Source organism: Peromyscus eremicus, chromosome 15, assembly GCF_949786415.1.
Source record: "Peromyscus eremicus chromosome 15, PerEre_H2_v1, whole genome shotgun sequence".
Lineage (NCBI taxonomy): Eukaryota > Metazoa > Chordata > Mammalia > Rodentia > Cricetidae > Peromyscus > Peromyscus eremicus.
The window spans coordinates 61,606,121-61,631,676 of NC_081431.1; the positions used below are offsets into that span (position 1 = coordinate 61,606,121).

Below are 25,556 nucleotides of genomic sequence, written 5' to 3' on the forward strand. Positions count from 1 at the left end.
GACTTGCAGAGGCGAAGTTTCTGTTCCTCTTCGGGTTCTTCCTCTTTCTCTTTCCATTCCCGTTCTTCACAGCTGCTCCAGCTGCTCCTTGTTGTTGTGGCTTCAACCGACAAAGACTGGGGTGCAGATAAGGGTATACTGCCAGTGGGGGAGCATAGCACTTCCTCCGCTAGGAGGTTCTCCGGGAAGGCACTGTGGAAAGGGAGGATGGGAACCACCGGGGACTACTATTTTGAAGTTGCTTTCTGGGTCAGAAATTTCTGCTACTAACGATTCTTATGTATTTGTCGTTGTTTTGCTTTGGAGAATTTCTCATTTTACCCATGAAATTTAGTCCTGTGGCTTGAAGGTGGCTTGGCTCCTTTTGTCATCCAGTCGTGACAGGGGTGAGTCCACTGAGACCTGATCTGTCGTACTAGCCACAGACCCAAAGCTGCTTCATCTGTGTGCACCTGCATTTCAGTCAGTCAGTGGGGGGCTCTATCTTGCCCAGAGAAGCTCTTTGAACGTTCTAAGACACTGGCCTCTGTGGATCTCCACTCTACATCATCCACTCTGCACACCACATCAGAATAAAATGGGAAACTTTCACTCCTTGGTGGTTTGAATTGGGGGTTAGGGAAGTTTGTTGGAAAGGTACTGTCCTTGGCTCCTGGAATGGTTCCAGCCATGCAGATTGGCATCGACCTATTCTATAAAGACAGAATAGGCCAAGATGAAAAGAAGTCTGTGAGATTTAAAGTGGATCCAAAAACGGGGTTACAGCCAATACTTGTTTAGGGTAGTCTTGCTTAGGAATGGAAGAACCATGTCTTAGACATCAAGGGTATGTGGATGGACATGAGGGCAATTTGGCTGTGACACCTGGATATTCATCACCAGAGCTGATTCTGTTAATCTGGATGGCTAAAGGGGTACCCCCATTCCTCCCTCATCACTCCATGTGTATCTCTCTAGGGCTGTATATTGGTGAAATTATTAAGGCCACTCCACGTAGTTAAAAGGAGATTTATTTAATGGCGTAACTTACAAGTTAAGGGATAGGTAGGTCACGGGGTCTGGGGAAGGTGTATCGCAGTCCAGCGGCGTTCTCTGGAGCTCTGCTTGGCCCACCTCCACCGTCCAGGGTCCCAGAACCGAGTGAGAGCACCGCCCATCCAGATCTCAGGTCTCCAGGCGCCTCCCTTGGCCCCGCCTTGTAGGCGTGACAGTTGCCGAAGTCTTAATGGGGGTTGGAACTTCCAGATCAAAGCTGGAATGGCTACCCACTACATCTGTATGCTCCATCAAAAAGGACAGTGCCTTCTATGGAGGAGGACCACTCTTTGGTTAGTGATACACAAGTAGCTGTGCTTTCCTGCGGGAAGCTCCAAACGGCTCTCAAGAAGGCTGTGTGGGAATATGTCTATTCATGATTTACATAGGAGCTGTGAGCGTGGACTGTGGGTCAGAAAGACTTGGTTCTGACCTTTGCTAGAAGAACAACCCCAATGAAGTTATTTCTCTAGAGCTCAAACGTTCTCATTTATATGATAGATACTTGTGAATAACAGCATATACCACACAGGTCTGTGTAATAGGGTAGATCTGGCTGTAATAGAAACACCTAGAACACGAGACTCTCCAACAAGAAGGACATTCATTTGTTTTCTATATGAAGGTCTATGTAAGTGGTTTAAGACTAAAATGGTTGGTCTGTGTTCACTAGGACTCAGGGTCTTTGTGTTTTTACCTGTCACCTTCAAACTACAGCTTTCATTTCCATGACGCAAGAGAGAGTTTCATTCTAGCTAGCAGGAAAGAGAAAAGAGGAGGGAATTTTTTGTGACACTATTCTAGAGATACAACACTACACTAGAGTGTAGTAACAAACCTCTACTCACCGCAAACAGGGAACCAATGACAGACCAAAGTGAGGGTACCAGCTGAGTCCAACGTGGTGAATCAGTGAGTTTTATTGGGGTTACATACAGAAATATGGGCAAGGGGTTGCTACAGGAGCAGAAATGACTCAGACACAACTGTGTCTCCAGAGCCCACCCCGGTATGGTGGCAGCTCATGAAAGCTGGAAACAGAGTTTGTTTATCAGCCTGCAGGTAGCTCAACAGGCTGGAGAGCATCCTTCTCAGGTTGTTCAGTTGGTCTGAACTCCTTCCAGGAAGCTGGGTGGGGCTCTGTTTCTCCCAGGTAGCTTGGCTGGCCTGAGCCTCTTTTAGGTAACTTAGCTTGTCTGATAGTGGTCACAGCAGTCTTTATAGCTACCCATGCTTGGGGGCCTATTGCATCAGGGAAGTTTTAGGGACTTCCTGGAACCTTTGAATTGTTTACTTCCTGTCTTGAGGAGCTCCCCTGCATGAGAGAATGTTTCACTTCCCTTTAAAACATCCTATTGTCTCATCCTCATTTTAACATCCTGTGTTTTAAGGAGAGCTCCTCCAAGTTGGGCGGTTTTAACCTCAGAGGGAACTCCTCCACAAGGAGTTTCGTGGGTAGAACTAAATCTTACAAAGGAGCCAGCTATAACAGAAGTGGAGGAATTAGGAGATGAGATTTGTGTCTAGACAGGCATGTGCTAACTAGTACATCTCTGTCACTGTCAAAGGGGGAGAATAAAATGGTATTGACTAGTTAAGATGACTAGCACCCTCCGTTACAGACATTTGTGAGATTTAAACACGGCAATCCAAGTTGAGAGAAACCCGAACAATAGCTGGGTATAGAGTCATCACTCACCGGTTGTTCCCATTGCCATCTTCATCCTCTCTGAGAGATGGTGGAGGATATTTCACAACTATGACGATGTGTTTCCTTATTTTAACTGCATCTTGCTGATAAAGTAATCCCCGGCGGCTTCTCTTCTTTTAAAAGAAGTTTCACCTTTTATATCGTTTTTTATTTCATTTTGGTTTGTTGGAGACAGAGTTATGCGTTGGATACCGGGCTGCCCCGAAACTCACGATGCAGCCTAGAGTAGCCTCAAACTTACGTCAATCCTCCTGCATCCTCCTCCTAAGTGCTGAGATGACAGATTTCAACCATGCCGTCCGGTTTTTAAAGATCCCTTTAAACATGTCCTCAGAAAGGGAAACTGTGTAAGCAGGAAAGCAAGGCAAAGGTGAACAGAGCATGCAGGTGATGGTTGTCTCGGGTAACACACACAGGGATGGGTTGAAGGGTCGTCTGGGAATCATCTCTTTAGATGCATGTTATTGTCCAAGTCCTAGTTTGTGTTTTGGGTAGTGGGTCCACAGGTGCCTATGACATTATTAAATAACGATAACCAAATAAAAACAGAAACACACAGACCAATGATCCAATAACAAACATGTGCCATGAATCTGGGACTACAACAGATGTAATTCTATATACTTTTGGTCCTTAAATTATCTTCATGTATACTATATTATCTGATGTATGCATTTGCATGTCAATACAAATCATACTTTGTTTTGTAAATAGATTTCTAACAATTTCTTTTTTTGTAATGCTTTGCTGGGGCTCATACTCAGGGCTTTGCACACGATAAGCATATACTCTCTTACTGCCCTCCAGCCCCAGCCTGACTTCCAGCTTCTGAAGTGCTTTTGGACATCCTTAACAACTCTCGCTTGAGCAGCTCACTGCAGATGACTGAAAGCTCAGTGGGTGACAAGCAGGACTCTGGGTTTTAGTTTGTCCTTATGATATCTCTACAATGTGGGTACAGCAGATGTTATTTCCACTACTTTTTAGACAGGAAAGAAGAAATTGAGGGACTTTCGTGAGGTCACATGGCTAGCCAGTGTTAGAATCGAAGGCTCTGGGTCTCTTTGTAGAGTGCCTTTCCTGTGGCTCATCCTACTGTCCGGCTGTTCATTGGTTACTCATTTACACTGTCCTGTGCCGGATGTCTTGTCCTTTTGAGTTGTGTTCACATGAGTGTACTTTTGGGGTGTGTATGTGGAATATGTGTCTTAGCTGTTCCTGTGTGTTGCCTAGGTGCATCTGGCCTTTGTAACTCCAGCAGAAACTCCCCACTGGATTTCTGGGATCCATTGGTCCCAGGACCTCAGGTGTAGGCACTGTCCCAGAATTCCCCTTACACAGGAAGGCAGTTCAGTATCAGGAACAGGTTGCTAGGCAATGGGAACGGAGCAAGAAGCAAGGAAGCAATGCTTGAGGACCGGTGGTGTTTAATATCTCCTGAGAACTGATGCTGTCTGTATGCCCTGTGAAGAGTTATCATAGATGCCATCTCATTTGCTTGTTACTCAGTTATGAATGGAAATGTTAAGATTTTTCTCATTTTTCCAGATAGAGGTGCTTACGCTACCTTACTACGACAATTGGATCTTGCTTGCTTCTAGTTTGTAGTTTCCCACAGTGCCTTGCTGCCTCTGAAGAGCTCATTCTCTTCCCAGCCTCGTGGAAAGACAGGTGACCGCTGAATGCCAACAAGAAGTCCTGGAGCCCCCCCCCCCCCCCCCCCTGTGGTGGTGCAGGGCAGCACAGAGCTGAGGGAGTTAGGATGGGAGCCCCTGAGGACTTCTCCTCCTCATTCCTGTGATCCTTTCTCGGTTCCTGCATCTTCGTGGTCTCAAGTAGTGCCCTTAAAAAGTCAGGGAAACCGGGAATTGTCTAGCTCCGTCTTTAGGGGTAGAAGGAGGCTATGCAGCTGCAGACCGAAGTGAGTTAATCTGCCTTCTATCCCCAGGGCCCCCTCTGCCACACAGCTGACCCAACTACTGTGTCTTCCCCACCAGACTAGGATTATCACCATCTGTCACCACAGGGCTGAGCACAGAGCACTGAGCACAGTACTGGAGCCAGTGCTTCCTGAAAGGGGACCAGTTGTCTCCATGGTCCATAGTGAGTTTTGCTGGATCCTGAGAGGGTGACTGTAGTCCTTCACCTTTTCGTCTCTGCCTTCCTTGAGACAAGCATCGTCAGAAAATCTGAACAGGGAGTAGACACCAGCAAAACCGCCTTACCCTCCTGGGCTATGTATCCCAGGCCATTTGCTCAGGACAGGGCCCCAGCTCCAGAGTTTTCCTGGGACACATTAGAGACTCGGCGGCGTGGCCATGGGTCAGAACGCACCTCTAATGTGTCGATATCTGTGAGTACACTGGAACTGTGTACCTATTTTGCTCCTTCGTCTCATTTCTCAACCACTCTAACAGTCAAACCCTTGTGGATCTCAGCTATGCTATTGGCCAGTTAGGTCCCTTTTCCTCAGAGACTTGTACTAGAACTAGGTTGCTTCAGAAATCTCACCGTTTGTAGCCTCAGGGATGAATTCCCCAAACTCTAGAACCATTCCCCCTTGCTATATTAGCTCCATAAATTCGAAACACAACGAAAAGGTATATATAGGAGAGGCGTGAGGTTTGTGGGTGTTTTGAGATAAAGCCTGCCTTTGTTGCTCAGGCTAGCCCTCTGAACTGTCATCCTCCCGTTTCAGCCTCCTGCACATAGCTGGGATTACAGGGGTCTGCAGTGCCCCATCCCTTTCCCATCTCGGGTCATTTTGGATTTACATTAAAAATATGTTCATAGCACAGTAACTAAACTGTCCATGATTACACAACAATACATTTTCACTGAAAAACACAATCCATGAGAAAAAAAAGTGTAAAACACCAAGCATGTTATGGAAATCGTGACTATTGCCTGGCACCTGATCCTAAGATGAATAGCCTCGGTAACCCCAGCACTACCCCAGTACTCCCCATATCCCAGGGTCCACGCAGGCAAATTTTTACCAGTATCTGTTTCTTTCAAAATACACCTCCTCTCCAAATTCTCCGAGCAGCTGGAGAACTACAGATTTTGTTTGAATTATCCTGCTGCTTTTCTTCTGCGCTCCCCCTTCCCTTTGCCTGGCCCTGGTTAAGAACTAGGATTTCTCCGTGCTCTCTCCCTGACTGCCGGCTAGCAGTCCCGGCCAACCAGGTCCCTCTGCTCTCCCGCCGCTGGACATCCTCCCCTTTAAGGCCCACCCCTCCCCCATGCCCACGCCTCCTCTCCCCCCCAAGCCCCACCCTCGATCCTCCCCTTTAAGGACTAGCCCAGGACGCCGAGCTGCCTGTGACGCGGCCGCCGCCCCCGGGCTGCTACTTCTCGGCGCGGCGATTCCCCCCCGGCCGGGCCCCGCCGTCCCGCGTTCCCCGGAGCGCACGTCTCCGGGGGGAGGGAGCAGGGCTGGTGGGCGCCCGCGGCGCACAGCGGGACCCACGGGGCCCCGCGACCCGCCGAGCCTGGAGCCGGGCCGGGGCGGGGCAGCCGGCTCCAGCCCGGAGCAAACTTCGCCGCCGGGCGGGGCGTGGCGGGGACCCGGGCCCGAGCCGGAGGAGGGGGCGGCCGCGGCCCCCGCCTCGGCGCGCGAGTCTCCCGGCACCATGCTGTCGGGCTCTCCCGGCCAGACCCCGCCGGCGCCGTTCCCCAGCCCGCCGCCGCCCGCCCCGGCCCAGCCGCCGCCGCCGCCGTTCCCCCAGTTCCACGTCAAGTCGGGCCTGCAGATCCGAAAGAACGCCATCACCGACGACTACAAGGTCACCAGCCAGGTGCTGGGCCTGGGCATCAATGGGAAGGTGCTGCGGATCTTCGACAAGAGAACCCAGCAAAAATTCGCCCTGAAGGTAAGTCTGGGCCGCCGTGGAACACGCTGGGATCCGGTGCAGCTTCCGGTCACCCCGCGAGTGGCCGGGACCCGAGGGGACTCACGGGGACTGCCATGTTGGGGTGTGAGTGGGATCCCTCCGGTGGCCACGCTTGGGTCCGGGACGGCCTCTACTCGCTTCACCCGGCGCCGAGGACACGGTGACCCCATCCTCCCTCCCTCCTTCCTTTCTGCGGGCACAAAAGGCCCTTTACTCATTGAGCTGGTTGGTCGTTCGGTTTGGAGAAGTTCGCTCTCGGAGCTTTACTTAACCCTGCTCCTTATTTGGGAGCCGGAAAGTGACTTCGCTCTCTCTGGCCTCACGAGGTCGGCGCGCAGTGGTGGGGCGCGTCGGCGCGGCGCTGGAGACTGGGGACCCCGCCTCCGTGCCCCGCGATTGTCTGGAACCGCCAGCGCCGGGCCTGCGATGCCGGGCAGGAGTCTGCGCCGCCGCGCAGTTTCCATTGCTCCATGCACCGTAGGAAACCTAATCTGTAAGCCAGGCTCGGCCCAGTGCTGGTTCTGCAAAGCCTACTTTGGTCCTGGTAGCTGGCGACCCGAGGCAGGAAACCTTATTCTTGTGTTTGGGAAACCCACTCCTGATCTTTCTAGGTTGAACTGTCTCTTTCTGTGTCTCTGTTTCTTTGGTATCGGAGAATGGAGATTTCAAAAGGTCTGTCATTCAGGGTCACCACGAAGTTTTCTTCTCTCAAGCGTTTCAAGTTACACCATATCTCTAAAGGTCACTTGTCAGGTTTCTTTCCCCTGGGGTGTCTCAATGATTGGAGGAGCCAACTACTTCCTGTGTTATATTTTTCTCTTTCCTTTCAGCCCACACAGCTTGCTTTGTTTCCAGCTATTATATACTACACATGAGTTATGGGTGAGACTGTTGTCATGTACAGTCAACTGGACTATAGCCCTGGTACTTTGTAGGGAGCAAGTAAGTCTCGTTTCTATGATAATGTTCTTGCTATTTTCATCCTCAACATCATATTTAAAAATAAACAAAGCTATAAGCTCTTGCTGCAGGACCTTGGTTGTAGCTTGGTGTTGAATGTTGGGGAGGAACTCTTATCCCTGCCTTGAATACTACAGTATTTGTACTCTCCACTTTTCTTTCTATCCATATTAGTAGCTAAGTGAGGAAAAGACTTGATTGGGTTGATGTGGCTCTGACCCTGGGGACTGGAGGTAAGTGAACAGTTTGACCACAGTTAACTGTATTGTTGAGGACGTGACAGATGTTCTTTCCGGGAAAGACTTCTCCCTCCTCTGAGATGCCATCTGCCTTTACCGATCAGCAGGCTGGGGACACTGGCTGTTCATTCTCTTGGATAGTTGGAACACAATATAAAGACTTCTCAACAAAAACCCTTCTCCCTTCCTGTTCTGCTTAAACACACACACACACACACACACACACACACACACACCCATCCTAGGCTGTCAGTTCAGATTTCTGGTGTAATTAACACTAGAGAAGTTTGTGTGTGTGTGTGTGTGTGTGTGTGTGTGTGTGTGTGTTTCTCCTTTGAATAGTTTTGAAAGGAAAAACCCTAGCAGCATATTAAATAATCCTCATGCTTATCCTTTCTCTAGTCAGAAGTGGGTGAAGACGGAAGACGGAGTGTGTTTTGACAGGCAGCCTGCTCCTAGGTCTTAGAAGCTGACTCAACTGTTACGTTGCAGATTTCTCATACATCTATGTGTTAAGATTTAATAACAGAGGAAGGAGGGGAGCCAAGCTGTTTGGAGGATGGCACAGATCAGTCAGCAGCATTTTCCTACCCAAATATTGGCTAAGACATAATCACAGCCGTGGGGAATCTGGTTAAAAGGCATCCCGTTTCAGTGACACGCACCACAGAGATTCCTACATTTTATACTTTAAAAACTTTAGGTGCCGAATAGTGAAATGATTTCGAAATAAGGAGCCTTTTTATGCGACAGCAAGGGCAGAAGATATAGTGGAACAGGCTGCGGTGATGACCCTTTGGATGCTAAGAGAAGATGAGACCTGTAGAGTGTGCTGAGCCCATGCCGAGGGACTCAGCCGAGTGTGGCCCAGCAGCCTGGCTCTTGTGGGGTTTTGGAAGGCTGCTGTCTTGTAGCCCCAAGATAGGATGGGAGATGAAGGCTGTTCATAGTCTCTTGGTTCTAGTAAGAAAAACCAGAGCTTTAAAAATGATCCAGAGATGGCTTAGCAGTTAGGAGCATTTGCTGCTCATGTAGAGAACTCTCTGTAACTCCAGTTCCAGGGATTTGGACACCCTCTTCTGTCTTCTGTGCTCATGTTTATATGCTTGCTGCACACACATACATGCAGCCAAAACACCCAAAGTAAAAATAAAGGACCCACCTGGTCCTGCTGCTTGCTTTATCCTCTTTGGGAAGCTGATGTTTAGATGCCTTTGGTGGGTGCTGTCACCTGGCTTCATCATCCTTCTGAGTCATGCATACACTTCCAGTCAGTGAGAAGCCAGTGGAGAGGGCATCACCATCAACACATTCATTTTGTAGATGAGAAAACCAAGGCCCAGAATGCAGGCATAACCTGCCTAAGGCAAGTGGTAACTCTTGCTGTTCACTTGACAGAGGCAGGGACTGAGCTCAGTTCTTCTGTTTGCTAGTCTTGGGCCTTTCTCTACTTGTAACTGTGGTAGTATTGACAGGCATGCAGCTGGTTGCTGTTTCGGAGTGCCTTGAGCCTGAAGAGCGGCTCTGACCTATTGGCCCATTCGTTGGCCGGAGGACATTGGTGGGTATATGTCACCTTCCAGCTGCGATTGCTAAAGTTGGAGAGGTAGTTTCTAAACCATGCCAGCAGCTCCACGGGTTTTGGATCTGTAACAAGACTGTTCTCCTCCCCCACTCCCCAGTTAGGGAGTTGGTGATAGAAATACTATTTATTATTCTTTGGAGAATCTGTTACTTCTTTGCTAGGGACACCTAGCTTCAATCCGTTTGTGTATGAGTTGGCTGTATTCCCCGTGGGTCACTTGGCTGTGTTCGGCTTCACTGTATCATGGTGACGCTTAGGTATTAGCTGAACAAATTTAATTAAAGCCCGTACTATTGTCCCGCTCGGCTGTTCAATGCTGATTAGGTGAAGCGTGTTATTGCTTTACAAAGTAGGGAATGTTGTCGTAACTTATCTCTGTTTATCTTTCCATTGCATAGACTAGAGGAAGCAAGGGCCTGTAGATCCTTCCCTTTCTCCAGTGTGCCTCCCTCACGAGGTCAGTCAAGTGCCACCGTGACGTAGCTGCCCTTGGTATCACGATGAGGAGATTAGACCCTCTCACAGTTGGCCTGGGCATGGTTGAAGGGCAACACCGGCACCCTCGCCTGCCCTGCCCCCCTGGGCAGGCCGTGTCCTCATTCTGTGTCCTCACTGGAGAGATGACTGATAGCGTGGCTGGCGGGGGGGGGGGGGCAGTATCTGGGTTTGACGTTTGCTGGATGGAAACATGAGGTGAAGAAAGTCTCATGATCATGCCACCCAGGTAGTTGGCAGGTTGTGGAGCATTCACCGTACGTTTATTAGGATAGAGGGGAGTGGCTTAGTGCCCTGTAAAATGTTGGGGGTCAGGAAACCTATTTGGAGAAGGCAGGATTAACCAATGTCGTCTAGGGCAGCATTGTCAATGTGGCAGTCACTGTGTGTGTGTGGTTGTTAGTAGTAAAGGTAGTCAACACGAAGGCATCCAGCCAAGTGAACGGTGCAGCCGGCAGCCGGAGTGTGAATGCCAGGAAGATCCATCTCTGCCATCCTTGCGGAGAAGTCTACCGGACTGTGCTGGCCTGGGGGCTAAATTGTGTGACCAGGAATAGAGGGATTCTGAAAGAGGGACATCTATGAGGATTGATGATGCCAAGGGAAGCCTTGGCTGGTGGCAGTGGGGACTTGCTGGGCCTCGGAGGAACGAGTGGGTCTGCCAGAAGTCATGACACTGGCTGTAGCTAGAGCTTAGGGGAAGAGCAGGAGACCAAGTAGGTCGGGAGCGGTGGGGCCAGAAGATCAGGAATGAACTTACCCATCTTTGGGTCAAATCAGCTTTTTTTTTTTTTTTTTTTTTTTTTTTTTGAGTCGGGAGGACTTGTGGATGTTATAAAGAAAGGCTAGGCATCATTCAAGTTGAGGTTCGTGGACTTTTGGACGGAAGGGTTGAATTTCTGCCTTCAGAGAACATTTCCCACTTTTGGAAGTAGACTCCAGGCACGTCATCCTGGTATGGTCGTGACCTCTCTCTCTACTGCAGCAGGACTCTGGGCCTCTCTGATGCAGGGTTAGAAGTAGGTTAGTTCATAGTCCTTTTTCATTTGTGAATTCTGGGCTTTCACAGAATTTGAAAACTCTATAGTTAAAATATGGTTAGGTGAGCCAGGTAGTGGTGGCACACACCTTTAATCCCAGCACTCAGGAGGCAGAGGCAGGTGGATCTCTGTGAGTTTGAGGCCAGCCTGGGCTACAGAGTGAGATCCAGGACAGGCTCCAAAGCTACACGGAGAAACCCTGTCTTGAAACACACACACACACACACACACACACACACACACACACACACGGTTAGGTGGCTGAAAGGAGGGCCGAGGACAAACCATTGTAGGGCCTCAGGGTCACATGTCTGGGAAACAGTGCTCTTTTGGAGGAGGATGAAGGCATGGGCATCTCTGATGGGAAAGACAAGGGGGATGAAGGCATGGGTGTCTCTGGTTGGAAAGACAAGGGGATGAAGGCATGGGTGTCTGATGGGAAAGACAAGGGGGATGAAGACATGGGTGTCTCTGGTTGGAAAGACAGGGGGATGAAGGCATGAGTGTCTGATGGGAAAGACAAGGGGGATGAAGGCATGGGTGTCTGATGGGAAAGACAAGGGGGATGAAGGCATGGGTGTCTCTCATGGGAAAGACAAGGGGGTGTTACCAGTGGAGCAGGCATGAGAATGGGATCAGGAGCCAGATCCTAGGTCTGGAGGCAGAGTCAAGCTCCTGTTACCCACTGGAAGCAAGATGTGAGGGGCCTGTGTCAGAGGGCATGCCAGCCAAGGTGGGGAGGCGGCAGCACCCAGGGCTGTGTAGTTTTGATATGCAGAGCAGACCTGCTTTGCTTGGAATCATGACTCCCCTTGTTTTTTTTTTTTTTTTTGGCACAGCAGCCCACACTGGCCTGCCTCCTGTGCTTCATACCCTCCGAAGGGCCATGTTGAGGTCTCCTTCTCCCTACTCCCTCACCCCCAAGCCTTTTGTGTGTTCTCTGCTTTGGATGGAGGTGAGTGGACAGGGCAGAGATGTTTGTAGGGACTGCAACTCCTCTTGATAGTTGAGTAGTAACGGACACCCTTGGTCATCTTTGTCGCCTCCTCCATCCTGCTGAAGAAGCGGCTGGGCTGCTCAGAAAGGCTCAGTGGTGTGTTCCAGCGTCTTGCTTGCTTGTGGGCAGCAGGGCCATATGCAGTGGAGCCTGCTCTTGGTATAGATTTCTTAGACTGTTGGTTATCAGTAGGGAGTGGCGCTGGTACTGAAGACCTGTGATCCTCAAACTCAGGTCCCTGGTCTCCTCACAAGTGCTTTTCACATAGCTCCCCTTGTAAATGGGGGCATTGGTAAGAAAAGAGGGCCATGCCAGAAGAGCTAGATAGTACGTGTACTAGTAAGACTGAAGTGTCTTTTCTAATCATTAGGACTGATCCCCTTAGGATCTTTAAGACTGACAGTTAATATTTTGAGGCTCAGATATAACTTCAAATATTAGTAAACAGAGATGGGCCTGTTTGTAGGGATTATATGCTAGATTAAAAAAAGTAAAAAAGACCAAACTGAACTAAACAATAATAGCAACAAAAAACAACCCTAAACTTTCAAATGCCTTGCTAACTGTGTGACTTTGAGTAGGTCGTTCACCTTCCAGTGTCCAGCTGCCTACATCTGAGAGTTGGCCTCTAGCCATCACTAGGCACACGCTGGTAGTGTGGGGTGGTAGACGAGGCCACGCAGGAGGCCAGAGGCCAAGGGTAAGACAGATACTGACTAGTTCTGTGTTGGATGGTCAGCAGTACCTGGGCCAGTGTGGATGCCCATTTGATGGGTGTAATATGTCCAGCCAACTAACAATCTCTACTGGCCGGCTGCTCTTTTCCCGTATGAAAGCTTAGAAAGTGTTTCCGCCGGCTGCTCAGCAGAGAGGATGGGCTATGTTTGCTCTTGCCTTGAAATTAGAAGAATCTTAGCGGAATGGCAGTACAAGATGGAGATGGGCCCTTGCCAGCCTCTTTGCCATTTGAAGTCAGAGGGACATTTGGAGGCCACTGTGATTGGCTGTGAAGGCTGGGCCCCCCTACATTGAGGCATCTGACTTGGGGGTAAGTATGGCTGACTTGTAGTCACAATAGTATGGCTAGCTAGCCTTTGTCTTGGCATGAGTTTCCATTCACTCGAAGGAGTACCTTTTAATCCTTCCAGTCTCCCTTATGGGCAAAGTGCTGTTCTGAGCCTGTAGATGGGGATTGGTTCCCAGAGTTGATGAGGATGTGAAGATTTCTGTGTGGGTCCACTGACCCTCAGAGAGGGCCTGGGGTTTAAGGAAGCCAGTGGAGGGGGCACATCTGGAGGAGACTGCCTTTCCTCTCCTTCCTATCTGTGCCAGGCAAGAGCAGTGGTTCGGCATGCATGGTGGGATCGTGTGTGCTAGGCTGGCCTGATTTTTTTTTTGGAGGAGGAGTGATCATGAGGTCGGGCTTGGCCTCTGGCTTTGTCGTGTTCTTGGAGACTTTATTCTGTGGTCCAGTAAACACCTCCGCATGCCAGCTGGGAGGTGGTGGAGCCTGGGACGTAGCCTCAAGGTCAACCTCTATTTGTATGGGATGTTCTCCTTCAAGATGAGAAAAGCTACATGTTGATTCCACTGGGAACTTGAGCTTTCCAGAAGGGTCATATGAAAGGGCATCTTCTTCTTGAGGGATGTCTTGAGGCGTCTCCCGTCTAGTGCCGGTTGGACTCATCTGGGAGGTGAGCATGGTGACTGCAGGTGGCAGCGCTGGGGCCGTCCGTGTAAGGAGCTTCTGCCTGAGCAGACAGGAGGGAGCTGTGCTGCTGATGCCTCTCTTCTAGTTTAGCTCCAAGATGGGTCTTTTTCTGACTGAAGCAAAGGGAGGGAGGGAACCCAGAGGAGTCTTCCCGGGTCATGCCTGTGCGGACTCCTGCTTCTTCCCTGGAGCTCCTAACCCTCCCTGTTCTTTGTGGCAGGTGATTGAGTTGGTCCCTGCACGGGCATTGTGAGTATCCTGTTGTTACTAGGAGCCTCCCAGACCATACTGACCGTTTACAGCCTGGCCTCCTGCCTTGGGCCCAGGACTGACACCTAGCCCCTCTGTCCTAGTGTCTAAAAATAAACACGCCGCCGCTGCTGCCGCTGCACTTCTCTCTTTGTAGCCAGACCCTGGTGTCCGTCCCAGGCCCTCTTGCCACACACTGAAAGGTTTGTCTCATTTTTCACCTGTGCCCTCCTTCTGTGCCCTCTCCCCTTCCAGCCTGAGCTTGGTGGGCGGTTCGGGTCAGATCTCTGTCTGGAGTGCTAAGTGATGAGCCCTGGCTGTGGCTTCTGCAGGCATCTCGAGTCACTTAGACAAAGGCTGTGAGGAGCTGTCCTGCTCATTCCCCAGGCAGGGGAGGGCCAGACAGAGGAGGCGAGCAAGTTTTAGATGGTTTTAGGCCTTCTGCTCTGTTTACCTCTGGCTCTTGCCAGTGGGTGTGAATCTGCCCCCAGTGCCTGCCCTGGCCTGGGACTGGGTGTGCTGCCCCTTTGTCCTCTTGCCTTACTCCTAAGTCACACTCTCCACCCCACGGTGTGGGGCCTCATGTTACCACATCCTGAAGTATGACCTCATTATATTGACTTTCAGGAGTAACTGGGCCCTGGCTTTCTGCGTACCTCCTTGCTGAGTTGGGCCAAGGCCCTTCAGGGCCTCCTAGCTCAGCCACCAGATAGGGTACAAAGAACAGAAGGCCTTTACCCTCTCGCTGTGGTGGCAGAGGCATCGATGGTGTCCATGGAGGCGCATCCTCTCTCTAACTGCTGGGGTTCTGTGGAGCAAAGTGAGGAAGCTGTACACATGGAGTGTCTCTTAGCTGGAGAGTCTGCGCAGGAGATCTCCTTGATGTCTACCTGGGCATTCCAGTCCCTGGACAGGTGCTGATACAAGGCAGGGCTCAGGTCCATGTTCTATGTCTGTTTCCTGGAATTAAGGTGTATTTGGGGGGGGACAGGGGTATGTGGGCTGAGTGATAGGAGCCAAGAGGTAGGACTTGGGGAGTCCTCAGCCTCCATGGAGTTAACTCCCTGGACCATGTTTCACTAACTGTCCTCTGTTCTCTGTCCTCAGGACTTCATTTGTCCTACACAATTTATCAACCATGGCCCGTTGGCCTCTGGCTGGAGGAGTTGGGTGTAGTTGCTAAGAGTTTATTTTTAGCTGTGACAGAAGGGGCCCCTGTCCTCAGAATAGCATGCTTTCTCGCTTTCCCATCGAAGCCTTCTTCCTTGGCCTCTGATTCTTAGGAGAAAGCTAGTAGACCTGTAAGGAACAGGCTCTGCAGGAGCTGGGGAGAAAAGACACTGATGGTAGGGCCTGCCCATTGCTTGCCATGCTTGGCTTCTGGAGAGCTCGGGGTATGCTGTGGGGGAGTGGAGGATGGCCAGGACCATGAGTAGTGGAAGGAACTCAGAGCATCCTAGGAATGCAGGCAGACTGGTGGAAGCCACTCATGCCCTGGTGTTGGAGAGGCTAGGCTAGCAAGGGGGTATCTCATGCCTTTCCCCGCCTCACTGTTGGCATCTAGGCCACTGGCAGGCCAAAGGCCACAGTGAGAGAGAGAGCACACTGTATCATAGTCTTTTTGTTACTGCTTCTTCCTGTGGAAAACTTTGTGGTGCCCTCCTCCCAGACTACCAGGATTACAAGCATCCATGCTGTCTCACAGAGCTGGCCAGGGATGCTCAGCGGCTTCCTCCTCTCTCCTTCCTCCTTCTGTGCTGTTAGAGGGGTGGCAGCATTCTAGATCCCTCTCCTGCATCTCACACTCTCCTCACGTCATGGACTTGATTACCATGGCTCAGATGCATGAAAGAAAGTAAGAGCAAGTGGAGGCGTAAGTAGAAAAGGAAGCAATAGAGAGAAGATGAGGCGGATGAGGGACAGTAACTCAGACAGTCAGCAGTGGAATGGAGGTCTTTCCCTTCCGCTCCTTGGTGTGTTCCTGGGGATCAGTTTGCCTGAAGCCCAGCTCTGATCCTGTAACTCCCCCATTGGGTTGCTTCTGCCTGCTAATTAGAGTGATCTAGCCAGATGACGCCAGGTCTGGTCATGACCACCCTCCCCCACGTTGGAATGTTGACTTGTTTTCTGCCACAATCCCATTCCTTTGCATCACTCTCTCTGTGTCTTCCTTGTCCCCCTCTTTCCCATTCTAACTACATCGACTTTTTCTGTCCCCACAAAGGGGTCTTTCCTGAGGTCTTCAGGTCCAAATGAGTCCTGAAGCGGAGGCATAGCGCAGTAGCAGAGCATGTGCTTAACATGTATGCAAAGGGCCCCGGGTTCAATCCCTGGAATTCTTTCTTACCTCTTCCTCCCCCAAAAAGGAAGCCAAAGAGACCCTTACCTTCCCTGTTACTGGACTTCTTAAGTGAATTTCTCCATGTGCAAGATATACTTGGTTCAGTATTAGACTAGATGGTTAATTCCTTGGAAACTTCCGTCTTTGCTTTTTTTGGTGTCATCTTTTTTCTTTTTAGAAAATTTATAGAATACATTATTATGTTTATTTTGTGTGAGTTCATGCGTGTGTGTGGGGGCAAGTCTTCTTCCACCTTATGGGTTCTTTGGGTTGAACTTAAATGATCAGGTTTGTCCGCGAACACCTTTACCCATGGACCCTGTCACCAACCGTAGCCTCTTATCTCAACATCGTGACTTGATGCTCTCATTAAAAACAAAGTTCAGGATTGGCTGCACGGTAGCACTCAGAGCGGGACAGTGCTGGCTGGGCTCTGGGGTATAGCTTGGGGTATAGTAAAACCCTCCCTGTCAGTGTGTACCCCTGACCTGTCTCCCGACAGCTGCTCCATCCACTCAGATCCGACTCGAGGAGGTGCCGTGTGTTTCTGTTCATGTAATTCTCAAGAATTAATGCTTCTCCCTCTCCTCTTCCCTGCTCTAGGCCCCCTCCCCATTTTCCTCCCTTGAAGGAGACCCTCCTGTCCTGTGGAGTGTGCCAGCTCTCTTCCAGTTCTTGGCTAGCTCTAGACCCACAGTGGACATAGATACAGGCTGGTGTTTCTGTCTGCTGGCCTTGTGCCTGTGTGTTGCAAGACAGACCTGTTTCGAGCGTCAGATTGACGGGTCTGAGGTCAGCTCTGAGTCTCATGGGGCCACTTGTCCCGTGTCCAGCAGCTTGCATAGGAAAGAGGACCTGAGCAACCTGGTTTCCAGCTCCGGGCCATGTTTGGATTTCCCTCAGTTTCTCCGTTTGTAAGGCAGAAGGCTCAGACTTGATTAGCAAAGCTTGTGCACTGAATGCCTTTCCTTCAGTTTTCCATGCCGGGAAAATGACGAGGCTAGGGACGGGAGGGTCACCTGGTCCAAGGGGAGGCGCTGTACAGGAGCCATCCTCCACCAGGTTTTTCTCCGTTTTTTGTAGGCCAGTGTTATTTTATCCTCCTTGGCTGCAGTATTTTTATTCACTCACCCAGTGTTTGTAAATGTTTGTTTTCCCCCATGATGCCTCCTGTTTTCCCTGCTGACTGGCCATCAGGGTGCCCAGATGGCTGGATTAGCCTGGAATGGGAAAGTAGTCATTGTCATCCCCTTGGGTTTACCCCCCTCTTGGAGTCTCTGCTGTGTGAGACAGAGGAAGTCGGAGACTTGGAGTGTTTATTTGTTCTTGTTGTTTTAGCAGTGTGGGCTAGACCCTGAATTGCTAAGCAGGGTTTGCTTTACGGTATCCTTCATCCCCAAACCCCTAGATTCAGAATGACTTGCTATTTAAGGAAATTAATTAGGTTTGATAAGATGGCTCACCGGGTACCCTGCTGCCAAGCCTGACCTGAGTTGATCCTCAGGACCCACGTGTGTGTTGTAGCATGTGTGTGTCTTACCCCCCACCTCCGTAAGATGTAAGCAATAAGAAAATTAGCAGTGCTAAGAATGACTTTTGTAGAGCCACATGCTGGCTTTGATTCATACAGTACCCTTCTGTTGGAAGCTCAGCTGCTCCCAGGTCTCTTGAATTAATAACAAGTTCTTATGGAACAGATGTGATGGATGAGGCATGCAGCTGATGCTGTGTGCACCCTGGTTAGTCCTTGCAGTGGATAGGTACAGTGGGTGAGGCATGCAGCTGATGCTGTGTGCATCCTGGTTAGTCCTTGCAGTGGATAGGTACAGTGGGTGAGGCATGCAACTGATGCTGTGTGCATCCTTGTTAGTCCTTGCAGTGGATAGGTACAGTGGGTGAGGCATGCAGCTGATGCTGTGTGCATCCTGGTTAGTCCTTGCAGTGGATAGGTACAGTGGATGAGGCATGCAGCTGATGCTGAGTGCACCCTGGTTAGTCCTTGCAGTGGTACTGTAAAGTAAAAGTCTTTTCTACAGAAGATGAAACATGTTCAGAGTAATTAATTCATTAGCAGTTATTGAACACCGAGTGCTAAGCATTATTTTAGGTTCTGTATGAAGCAGACAAAACTCAACCTCGTCTGCAGAGAGCTTGTGTTCCTGTAGGGGAAGACAGAACACAGTAATTAGATGATACGGCTTGTCAGGTAGTAGCAGGTACAAAGGAGAAAATAAAAAGGGAGGAGGCTCTGAAATGCCAGGAGTCAGTCAGTCTCTGTCCCCGTGTGTGTGTGTGTGTGTGTGTGTGTGTGTGTGTGTGTGTGTGTTAGTTTTACCTGGCAGGTTAGGAAAGGTGACTCGTGGGTGAACACCAGACACACTTGGTCGAAGAGGGTAGCCAAGGTAGTCAGGCAGAAGGAATAGCCAAGGCGGCTTCTTTTTCCTTTGTGAGACAGGGTTTCACTATGTAGCTTGAGCTGACTTTTCATCATCTGTAGCTTCTGGCCTTGGCTACTCCTTCTGCCTGATAACACCACCCTCTTCTACCAAGTGTGGGCTACCTTGCTGAGCTCTGAGAATGCCTGACTCTGAAACCTGGTCTTGTTGTAGTTCACAGTACTGTCTCTGAGCAGTTCTTCCATGGTCCCATTATAATTCAGAACGTAGGTGACCTAGCAGCTAATGTTTTATTTTTAATACTTATGAAATGCTTTTTTTTTGGGTACAAATTGCTACAATGGTAAGAATAGTTAGTAGGCCTTGTCTTTAGAAACGTAGTTTTTTTTGTTTGTTTTTTTTTTTTTTTGTTTTTTGTTTTTGTTTTTCAAGACAGGGTTTCTCTGTGTAGCCCTGGCCATCTTGTAACTTGCTGTAACCAGGGTGGCCTCGAACTCAGAGTTTCGCCTTCTTCCGCCTCCTGAGTGCTGGGATTAAAGGCATGCACCACCACCACCCAGCTGGGAGCTTACAGTTTTATACAAAATGTATAAAATGAATGAAAACAGGCATGGCTACTCCAGTCTGCACTCTAGTCTAGAACCTCCTCTGGTCTAGTACTTAGTTTTATTAATAGATCAATGGGAAAAGCTCTGGGAGCTGGTGCTATATAAGTAGCAGAGAAAGAGCCACAGGTGGCCAGTAAAGTACACAGAGACTCATGGGTGGGCTCCCCAAGATGGGGCGGGTAGAGGTGGGATCACAGAGACTCATGGGTGGGCTCCCCAAGACGGGGCGGGTAGAGGTGGGATCACAGAGACTCATGGGTGGGCTCCCCAAGACGGGGCGGGTAGAGGTGGGATCACAGAGACTCATGGGTGGGCTCCCCAAGACGGGGCGGGTAGAGGTGGGATCACAGAGACTCATGGGTGGGCTCCCCAAGACGGGGCGGGTAGAGGTGGGATCACAGAGACCCATGGGTGGGCTCCCCAAGACGGGGCGGGTAGAGGTGGGATCACTGCATGGTGCAGCCCACGCTCCGTGGACACACACCTGAGACCATCTGTGGAGGGTACCGGCAGAACTCTAGCCAGCAGCTGTCCTGTATTGAAGTGGGTGGGTCTGCAGGCTGCTCCCTTTTGTTTGACCAAGGAGAGAATGTTTCCTAATGGACTCTTCTAAAGAGCTGGAGAGGAAGGATGGAAGCTGGCGAGGAGTGTGGGGCTGAAGTTACAGCAATGGTTTTTTCTCCTCCTTGGGCCTCAGAGTACTCCACATCCTTCATTGCCCAGCCCTGGTCACCTGGCTTCTGGCTTCCTGTCGAGGAGAGGGCAGGGCAGGGCTGGGGAAGGAAGGTCTGTCCGTTAATGCAGTTGAGAAAGTGAAGCAATGGCTTAGGCCTCCTTTTTTTTTTTTTTTTTTTTTTTTTTTCCCCTAAGCATGTGCTGTGACAAAGGAAGTTGCAACATTTTCTTTTTCTTTTTATAGAGTAAGAAGGAGGGAAAAAACCCATCTTCCAGTAAACTTCAAAAAAAAAAAAAGTGTGTAGTCTTGGATGCTTTGTTGTCTGCCCCCCCCCCCCTTTCTTATGTAGTCTTTTTAGGACTTTGTCCCAGCTAGACTTTCTGTCCTTCTCCTCAAGAGGCTGTCCTTGGAGCAGGCTGGCTGTGTCTCTGGAGAGGGAAGTAGCCATGACTCGGACCGGGGATCCTGAGCAGGTGCCTGTCTGCAGCTCTGCATGTGTCCGCTCTCCTGACATATGCTCGGGAGGGTGCTGCGCTCCCTGGATGTTGAGGGCTGTTTGAATAGGTGCCCAGCCAGCGCTCCTCCTGGGCCTGTGTTCATGTGGTATGACACAAGGTTGACGCAGCTTTCGTGTCTCAACTCAGACAAGCACCTTCTTGGTAGATTTGGACGGTATATTTCGGTGGAAGCAATGTCTGTGAGGCAGAGATCAAAACTGGAACAATCACTCGTGTTAATGTAGAGTTTAGGTCATGTCTGATTTTGGCCTCCGGGCCGGAGCTGGGCAGGAATCCAGTTAGTGGTGTTTGGAAATGTAGATATGATATATTTTCAGAATGAAAACTTTGTGAGGTTTGGAAAAGTCGTGGAACTTAACTGCCTTCCTGCATTTCTTTAGTCAGATTACTTTTCTTTGTCTTGGCCTGCTGTACTTCAACATAGCCCCAAATTCCAGTGCAATCCAGCTTTGAGACTCCAGGTTTAGTCTTCTCAGGATGTTCTGGGTCATCCTTGGGAATGAGTCTCCTTGCTGGAAGATGTTGATCTCCCAGGGCAGGTGTAAGCTGCCTGTGTTAATTGTTGGTCCAGGCAGAGAAAGGTAAAGCTCTCTGGGGTGAGAGGCTTTATTCCGGCTCTCTGTTCCCTGGTGGTGCTTCAGGTACAGGAAACACAAGGCTTCTCCTGTCTTGCTGTTTTCTTTGGAGTTAACTGCCCTGTCTTCTGGCTAGAGAGGAGCAGGAGGATTGGGGCCAATATGAGAACCGCTCTCATGTTCTCACATGTAGTTATTAAATTGCAATGAAGTAAGCCCTGCCTACGTCTCCAGTGCCCAGTGATTGGCTGGTGGCCACTGTATTATTCAGCACAAGGGAGAGAGCATCTTCTCAATGAAGATAGCCATTATGGTCCAGATCAGCTAAACTTGGAGGGGACTGCAGAAGAGCAACTTGAAGGCAATCATTTAGAAAAAGATTTTTTCAAAGCATTTAGTTTGTCTGTTTTGAGCAACATCCTATCATGGAGATGCTTATGTAGCCCTGTGGCCGATAACCCAAACTGACCATCAGACTCACATGTTCATAGCATGTGAAGGTGTAGCTTTCTGGGCAGTTATCCTGTGTTTTATGGAGTCCTAGACTTTGCAGTGGAAGTATTCACAAGAGAGTATCTTTTTAAAAATTAAAAATCTAAAGTTAGCTTGTAGAGACGGGTTTCATTCTAGCATTTTATTTAAAAAAAAAACTTTAATTTTTATTGTGGGAATGTATGTCTTCATGCACATGTTCCGTGGTGCGCATGTCAGAGGTCAGAGGTTCCTCTTGTGGGATTGGTTCTCTTCTTCCATCTTGGCGTGGATTCCCGGGATTGAAGTCTGGTCATCAGGCTTGCACGGCAAATGCCTTTCCGTGCTCAGCCATCTTGCCAGCCTATATGATAGCATTTCCATACGAATGTCATTATATATTGTTCTATATCATCCGCCTTCCTGACTAGGAATGTTTATTTTTAGTCAGAATTGCCCAAGTCTGGCATCTGTCTAGTCTATTTTTAAATTCTTTAGTGACAGGAGCTTTATTCTTTCTTAAGGAAACCTTACATGTTAAAAAAAAAAAAGTGTTATAGCTGTTTATTGAGTAACAATCCTTTGGTATACTTTATCTTCTTCAGACCCATGGCAAAACTCGTGACTTCATGCCTTGTGTTTAGTCTCAGCAGATAGTCAAGAATGCTGTAGTGTGGACCCTGCCAGGCACATTTTCAGGGAGCCTCAGTAGCTGGGGTTCTGGGGAGATGAGGAGAAGCAGCACCACTCCCAGGATCCTTTGGCTGTCAAGCCTGGTTGAGAGACTGAGGAGAGGTCTAGATGCCTGGAAGGACCCTGCTGGCATGGCTGCAGGTACCTTTTGCCTCTCACTCTGTCCTCCTGCTGCTCTGTGTGGTTGGCACATGCCCTCTAGGATGCCTATCTGCTTCCTTCGGAGACCTTGAGGGACTCAGCCATCTGATGGCTACTGTTTAGAGAGCTTTCGTAGAAACCACCCCCTCCTAAGCATACACCTCTAAATCTGGTGTGCAAGCAGGTTGGGTTTGATCTGGTCACCCTCCCTCTTCCAGGCATTTACTCCCTTCTCTGTTGCACATGTAGACACCCCTTTATTTTCTCTCCACACCTTCCATATGCTCATCTTTCTGCATCCTTTTTGCTGACATCCTTGGAGACTCATATAAGATCTCATCTGCCCGCGTTCTACCAGTCCAGGAAAACCAGCTGTGGATGGACCAGTGGCAGTTGATCTGCCTGCATGGTTGCACAAACCCTAATTGCTGTGACCTCCACTTCCTCTCCGCTAGCTCAGCTCCAGGACGACAAGTAGTGTGGCTCGTCGTCCTTTGGTATTCCCACATGCAGCCCAGAACTCTTCAGGTGCAGCGGTATGATGGCAGGAGTGGACCCATGTTTTTGCCTCTTTCTTGTGGGGATTTTGAGGAGGCTCTCGGGAGAGCTGGGGCCCTTTGCTCTGCACCAGCATCCTCACCCTCAGCATCAGCTCCAAGAGAAAAGTGTTGTGTAGAGGGCTGATAATTAGCAAGCAGCATTGGAGGCTTGTCTGCCTCAGAGGCAAACTGGTATTTAAACAATAAAGTATTTTAAATCAAGTATTTAAGCACCAGCTTCAGCAGCAGCTACCGCTAAGAAAGCCCTACCCAGCTCCAGTGACAGCAGGAATAATGAGTGGAGCCCAAGAATTCCCATAGCCTTGAGAAGAGTAGAGGGGAAGGGGTCTGGCGGGACTTGATTTTGCTGTCTGGGCTGGGGATGCTTGGGGAGTGGGGAAGTGTTTCTGAGAAAGGCTGTCAGCAATCACTCAAGTCCAGTGTCTCCCAGGTTGTACTAATTTTGCTGAGTGGGCAAGAAGAGAATGTGGAGAGAGAGGCTAGGAATAAACTCAGCCATCTATCCTAAGGTATAAAGCACATGAAAGTATTTTTATTTAAAAATTTTTATCATTGTTTATTATTATATAACATTGTATATTATTATTATTTTATGTGCCTGTGAATGTCAGATTCTCTGGAACTGGAGTTATAGGTGGTTCTGAGCGGTCATTTGGGTGCTGGAAATTAAACCTAGGCTCTGGAAGAGCAGCCATCTCTCCAGCCCCGTATTATTTTTAAATAGCGCTCCTTCAGTACTGCTTGGTGATCCCTCATGAGTTTTTTTTTTTTTTTCTTTTTCTTCTGATGCAACTGAGATGGGAGGGAGGATTAACTTAGATAGGGCTTCCTCCCTTCCAGGATGCCCAGAGCTGGAGGAATTCCCCAGCCTCTTGATAGTGCCCAGACACTAACCACAACCAGAAACTCTGACAAAGGTGTTCTGAGAAATGCATGTGCCAGGAACAGTCTCAACTTTCAGAGAAGAGCAGCTAGCTTGTGAGAGGCTTCCTGTGTGTCGGGGAGTGTTTGAGAATGCTCTGCTCTCCCCACCGTGTGTGTGTGTGTGTGTGTGTGTGTGTGTGTGTGTGTGTGTGTGTGTCTCTCTCTCGCCCGCGTGCACATGCTCATGCATGCATCTGTTTGTACTCAACCACACAGATCATTGGTGATACCTTTCAAGGTCAGACTCATTGTGAACAATGTAGAAAGTCCACACTCCAAGAAGGCCAAGAGATGGCCAGAGGCTGATTTTCTGTAAGTTCATCCCAAGGTACAGGTGCTGATCCAGGTGCGGTGTTCTTCCCACCCAAAGTTGGGAATCTATTTAACAAATAGTTTTCCTTGGGGAGTAAGGTGTGCTGTTTTCAGATTTGAAAGAAAATCTGAGATGTGTAATTGGAGTATGAAATTTATGAGTGATTGTGAGGATCTGTGTGATGTCAGAAAGTGTATCACTGCCTATGCCATTATTTATCTGGCTCTTGATAGGAAAGTACCCAGGAATACCTCACTGTCAAGGTCTGTGGGTCTTCCTCCTGCTCCATTCAGGTTTTTCTGCTGGAGTCGGGGTTGCTGATGGCTGAGCTCACCTAGATCGTGTGTAATGGTTATTGTGTTGATGGCTTACCAACACAGGTGTGTATGTGTGCCTTGAGGGCAGCGACCCGGGTGCTCTGACAGACAATATAAGATAGTTGGTGAGGGTAGGGGCAGGAAAGACTCCTTAAGAAAAGAAAATTAGTTGGCTCAGGGCTGGAGAGATGGCTCAGTGGTTAAGTAAGGTCACTTGTTGTTCTTGTGGCGGACCTGGGTTTGTTTCCCAGCGGATCACAACTGTTCGCAACTCCAGTTCCAGAGCATCCAGTGCCCTCATACAGATATCACATGCAGGAAAAACACCAATGCAAATGAAATAAAAATCAATATTTAAAAACACACACACAAAACTAGCTGGCTCCTGGGGGCCATGCCCTTATTTCCTGTGGCATGTGCACAGTTGACGCACAGGCAGAGTTGGCTTTGAGTGATGTGCAAGCTCTGGCCCTCTTGCTCATTTCTTCCGGTCCCTGGAGGAGTTCCATCACCACTGGACCCGAATAGCAGTGTGTGTGCATTCATCTGCCTGTTGCTTCCCTCTTGCCAAAGCTCGTAGGAGAAACATACAAGCAAGGTGATTCTTCTCCATGCCAGGTGATGGAAGAGCTAATCTGGAGGTTGGGTGACCGTGAAAGAGGGGGCTGTCATTTCTCCAAGCTCTGAAGCCAATCCTGAAGTGTTCTGTGACACCACATAAGTGGGGGAGGGTCTAAATGTGTGTGTGTTGCCACATGAAAGGGCCTGAGAAGTTCTCACTAACAGAAGCTGCTACACTGTGTGATTCGGACATAAAGGACCTTCTCACGCTCTCTCTCCTCTCTAATGTATGATTAGTGATTAGCATCCTATGGCATCCTATCTGAGAAGTAACAATACAATACTCCTTTTCTGAGAGAACTGCCCAGTGAGTCAGAGAAAGTCACCTGACTTGAGCCAGCACCTGTTAGAGAGATTTGAAAAAGCTGTGTTTGTGTGTGTATGTGTAGCGTGTATGTATGTGCGCATGCGTGCTCTGGGGGCATGGTGGAAGAGGGATCCGGCAGGTGGCTTCTCTTACAGGTGGCCCTGCCTGAAGCCCTTT

At 49.4% G+C, this 25,556-nt stretch overlaps 1 protein-coding gene across 1 annotated transcript in view; it reads left to right on the forward strand.

The window, feature by feature from the left end:
- The first annotated feature begins 6,366 nt into the window (after positions 1-6,366).
- Positions 6,367-25,556, forward strand: part of Mapkapk2 (MAPK activated protein kinase 2) — a 43,481-nt gene continuing 24,291 nt past the window's right edge. Inside the window, exon 1 of the mRNA XM_059280228.1 lies at positions 6,367-6,621. Coding sequence (XP_059136211.1) covers positions 6,382-6,621 — 240 coding nt within the window. The 5' untranslated portion in view covers positions 6,367-6,381. The remainder of the gene's footprint in view (positions 6,622-25,556) is intronic.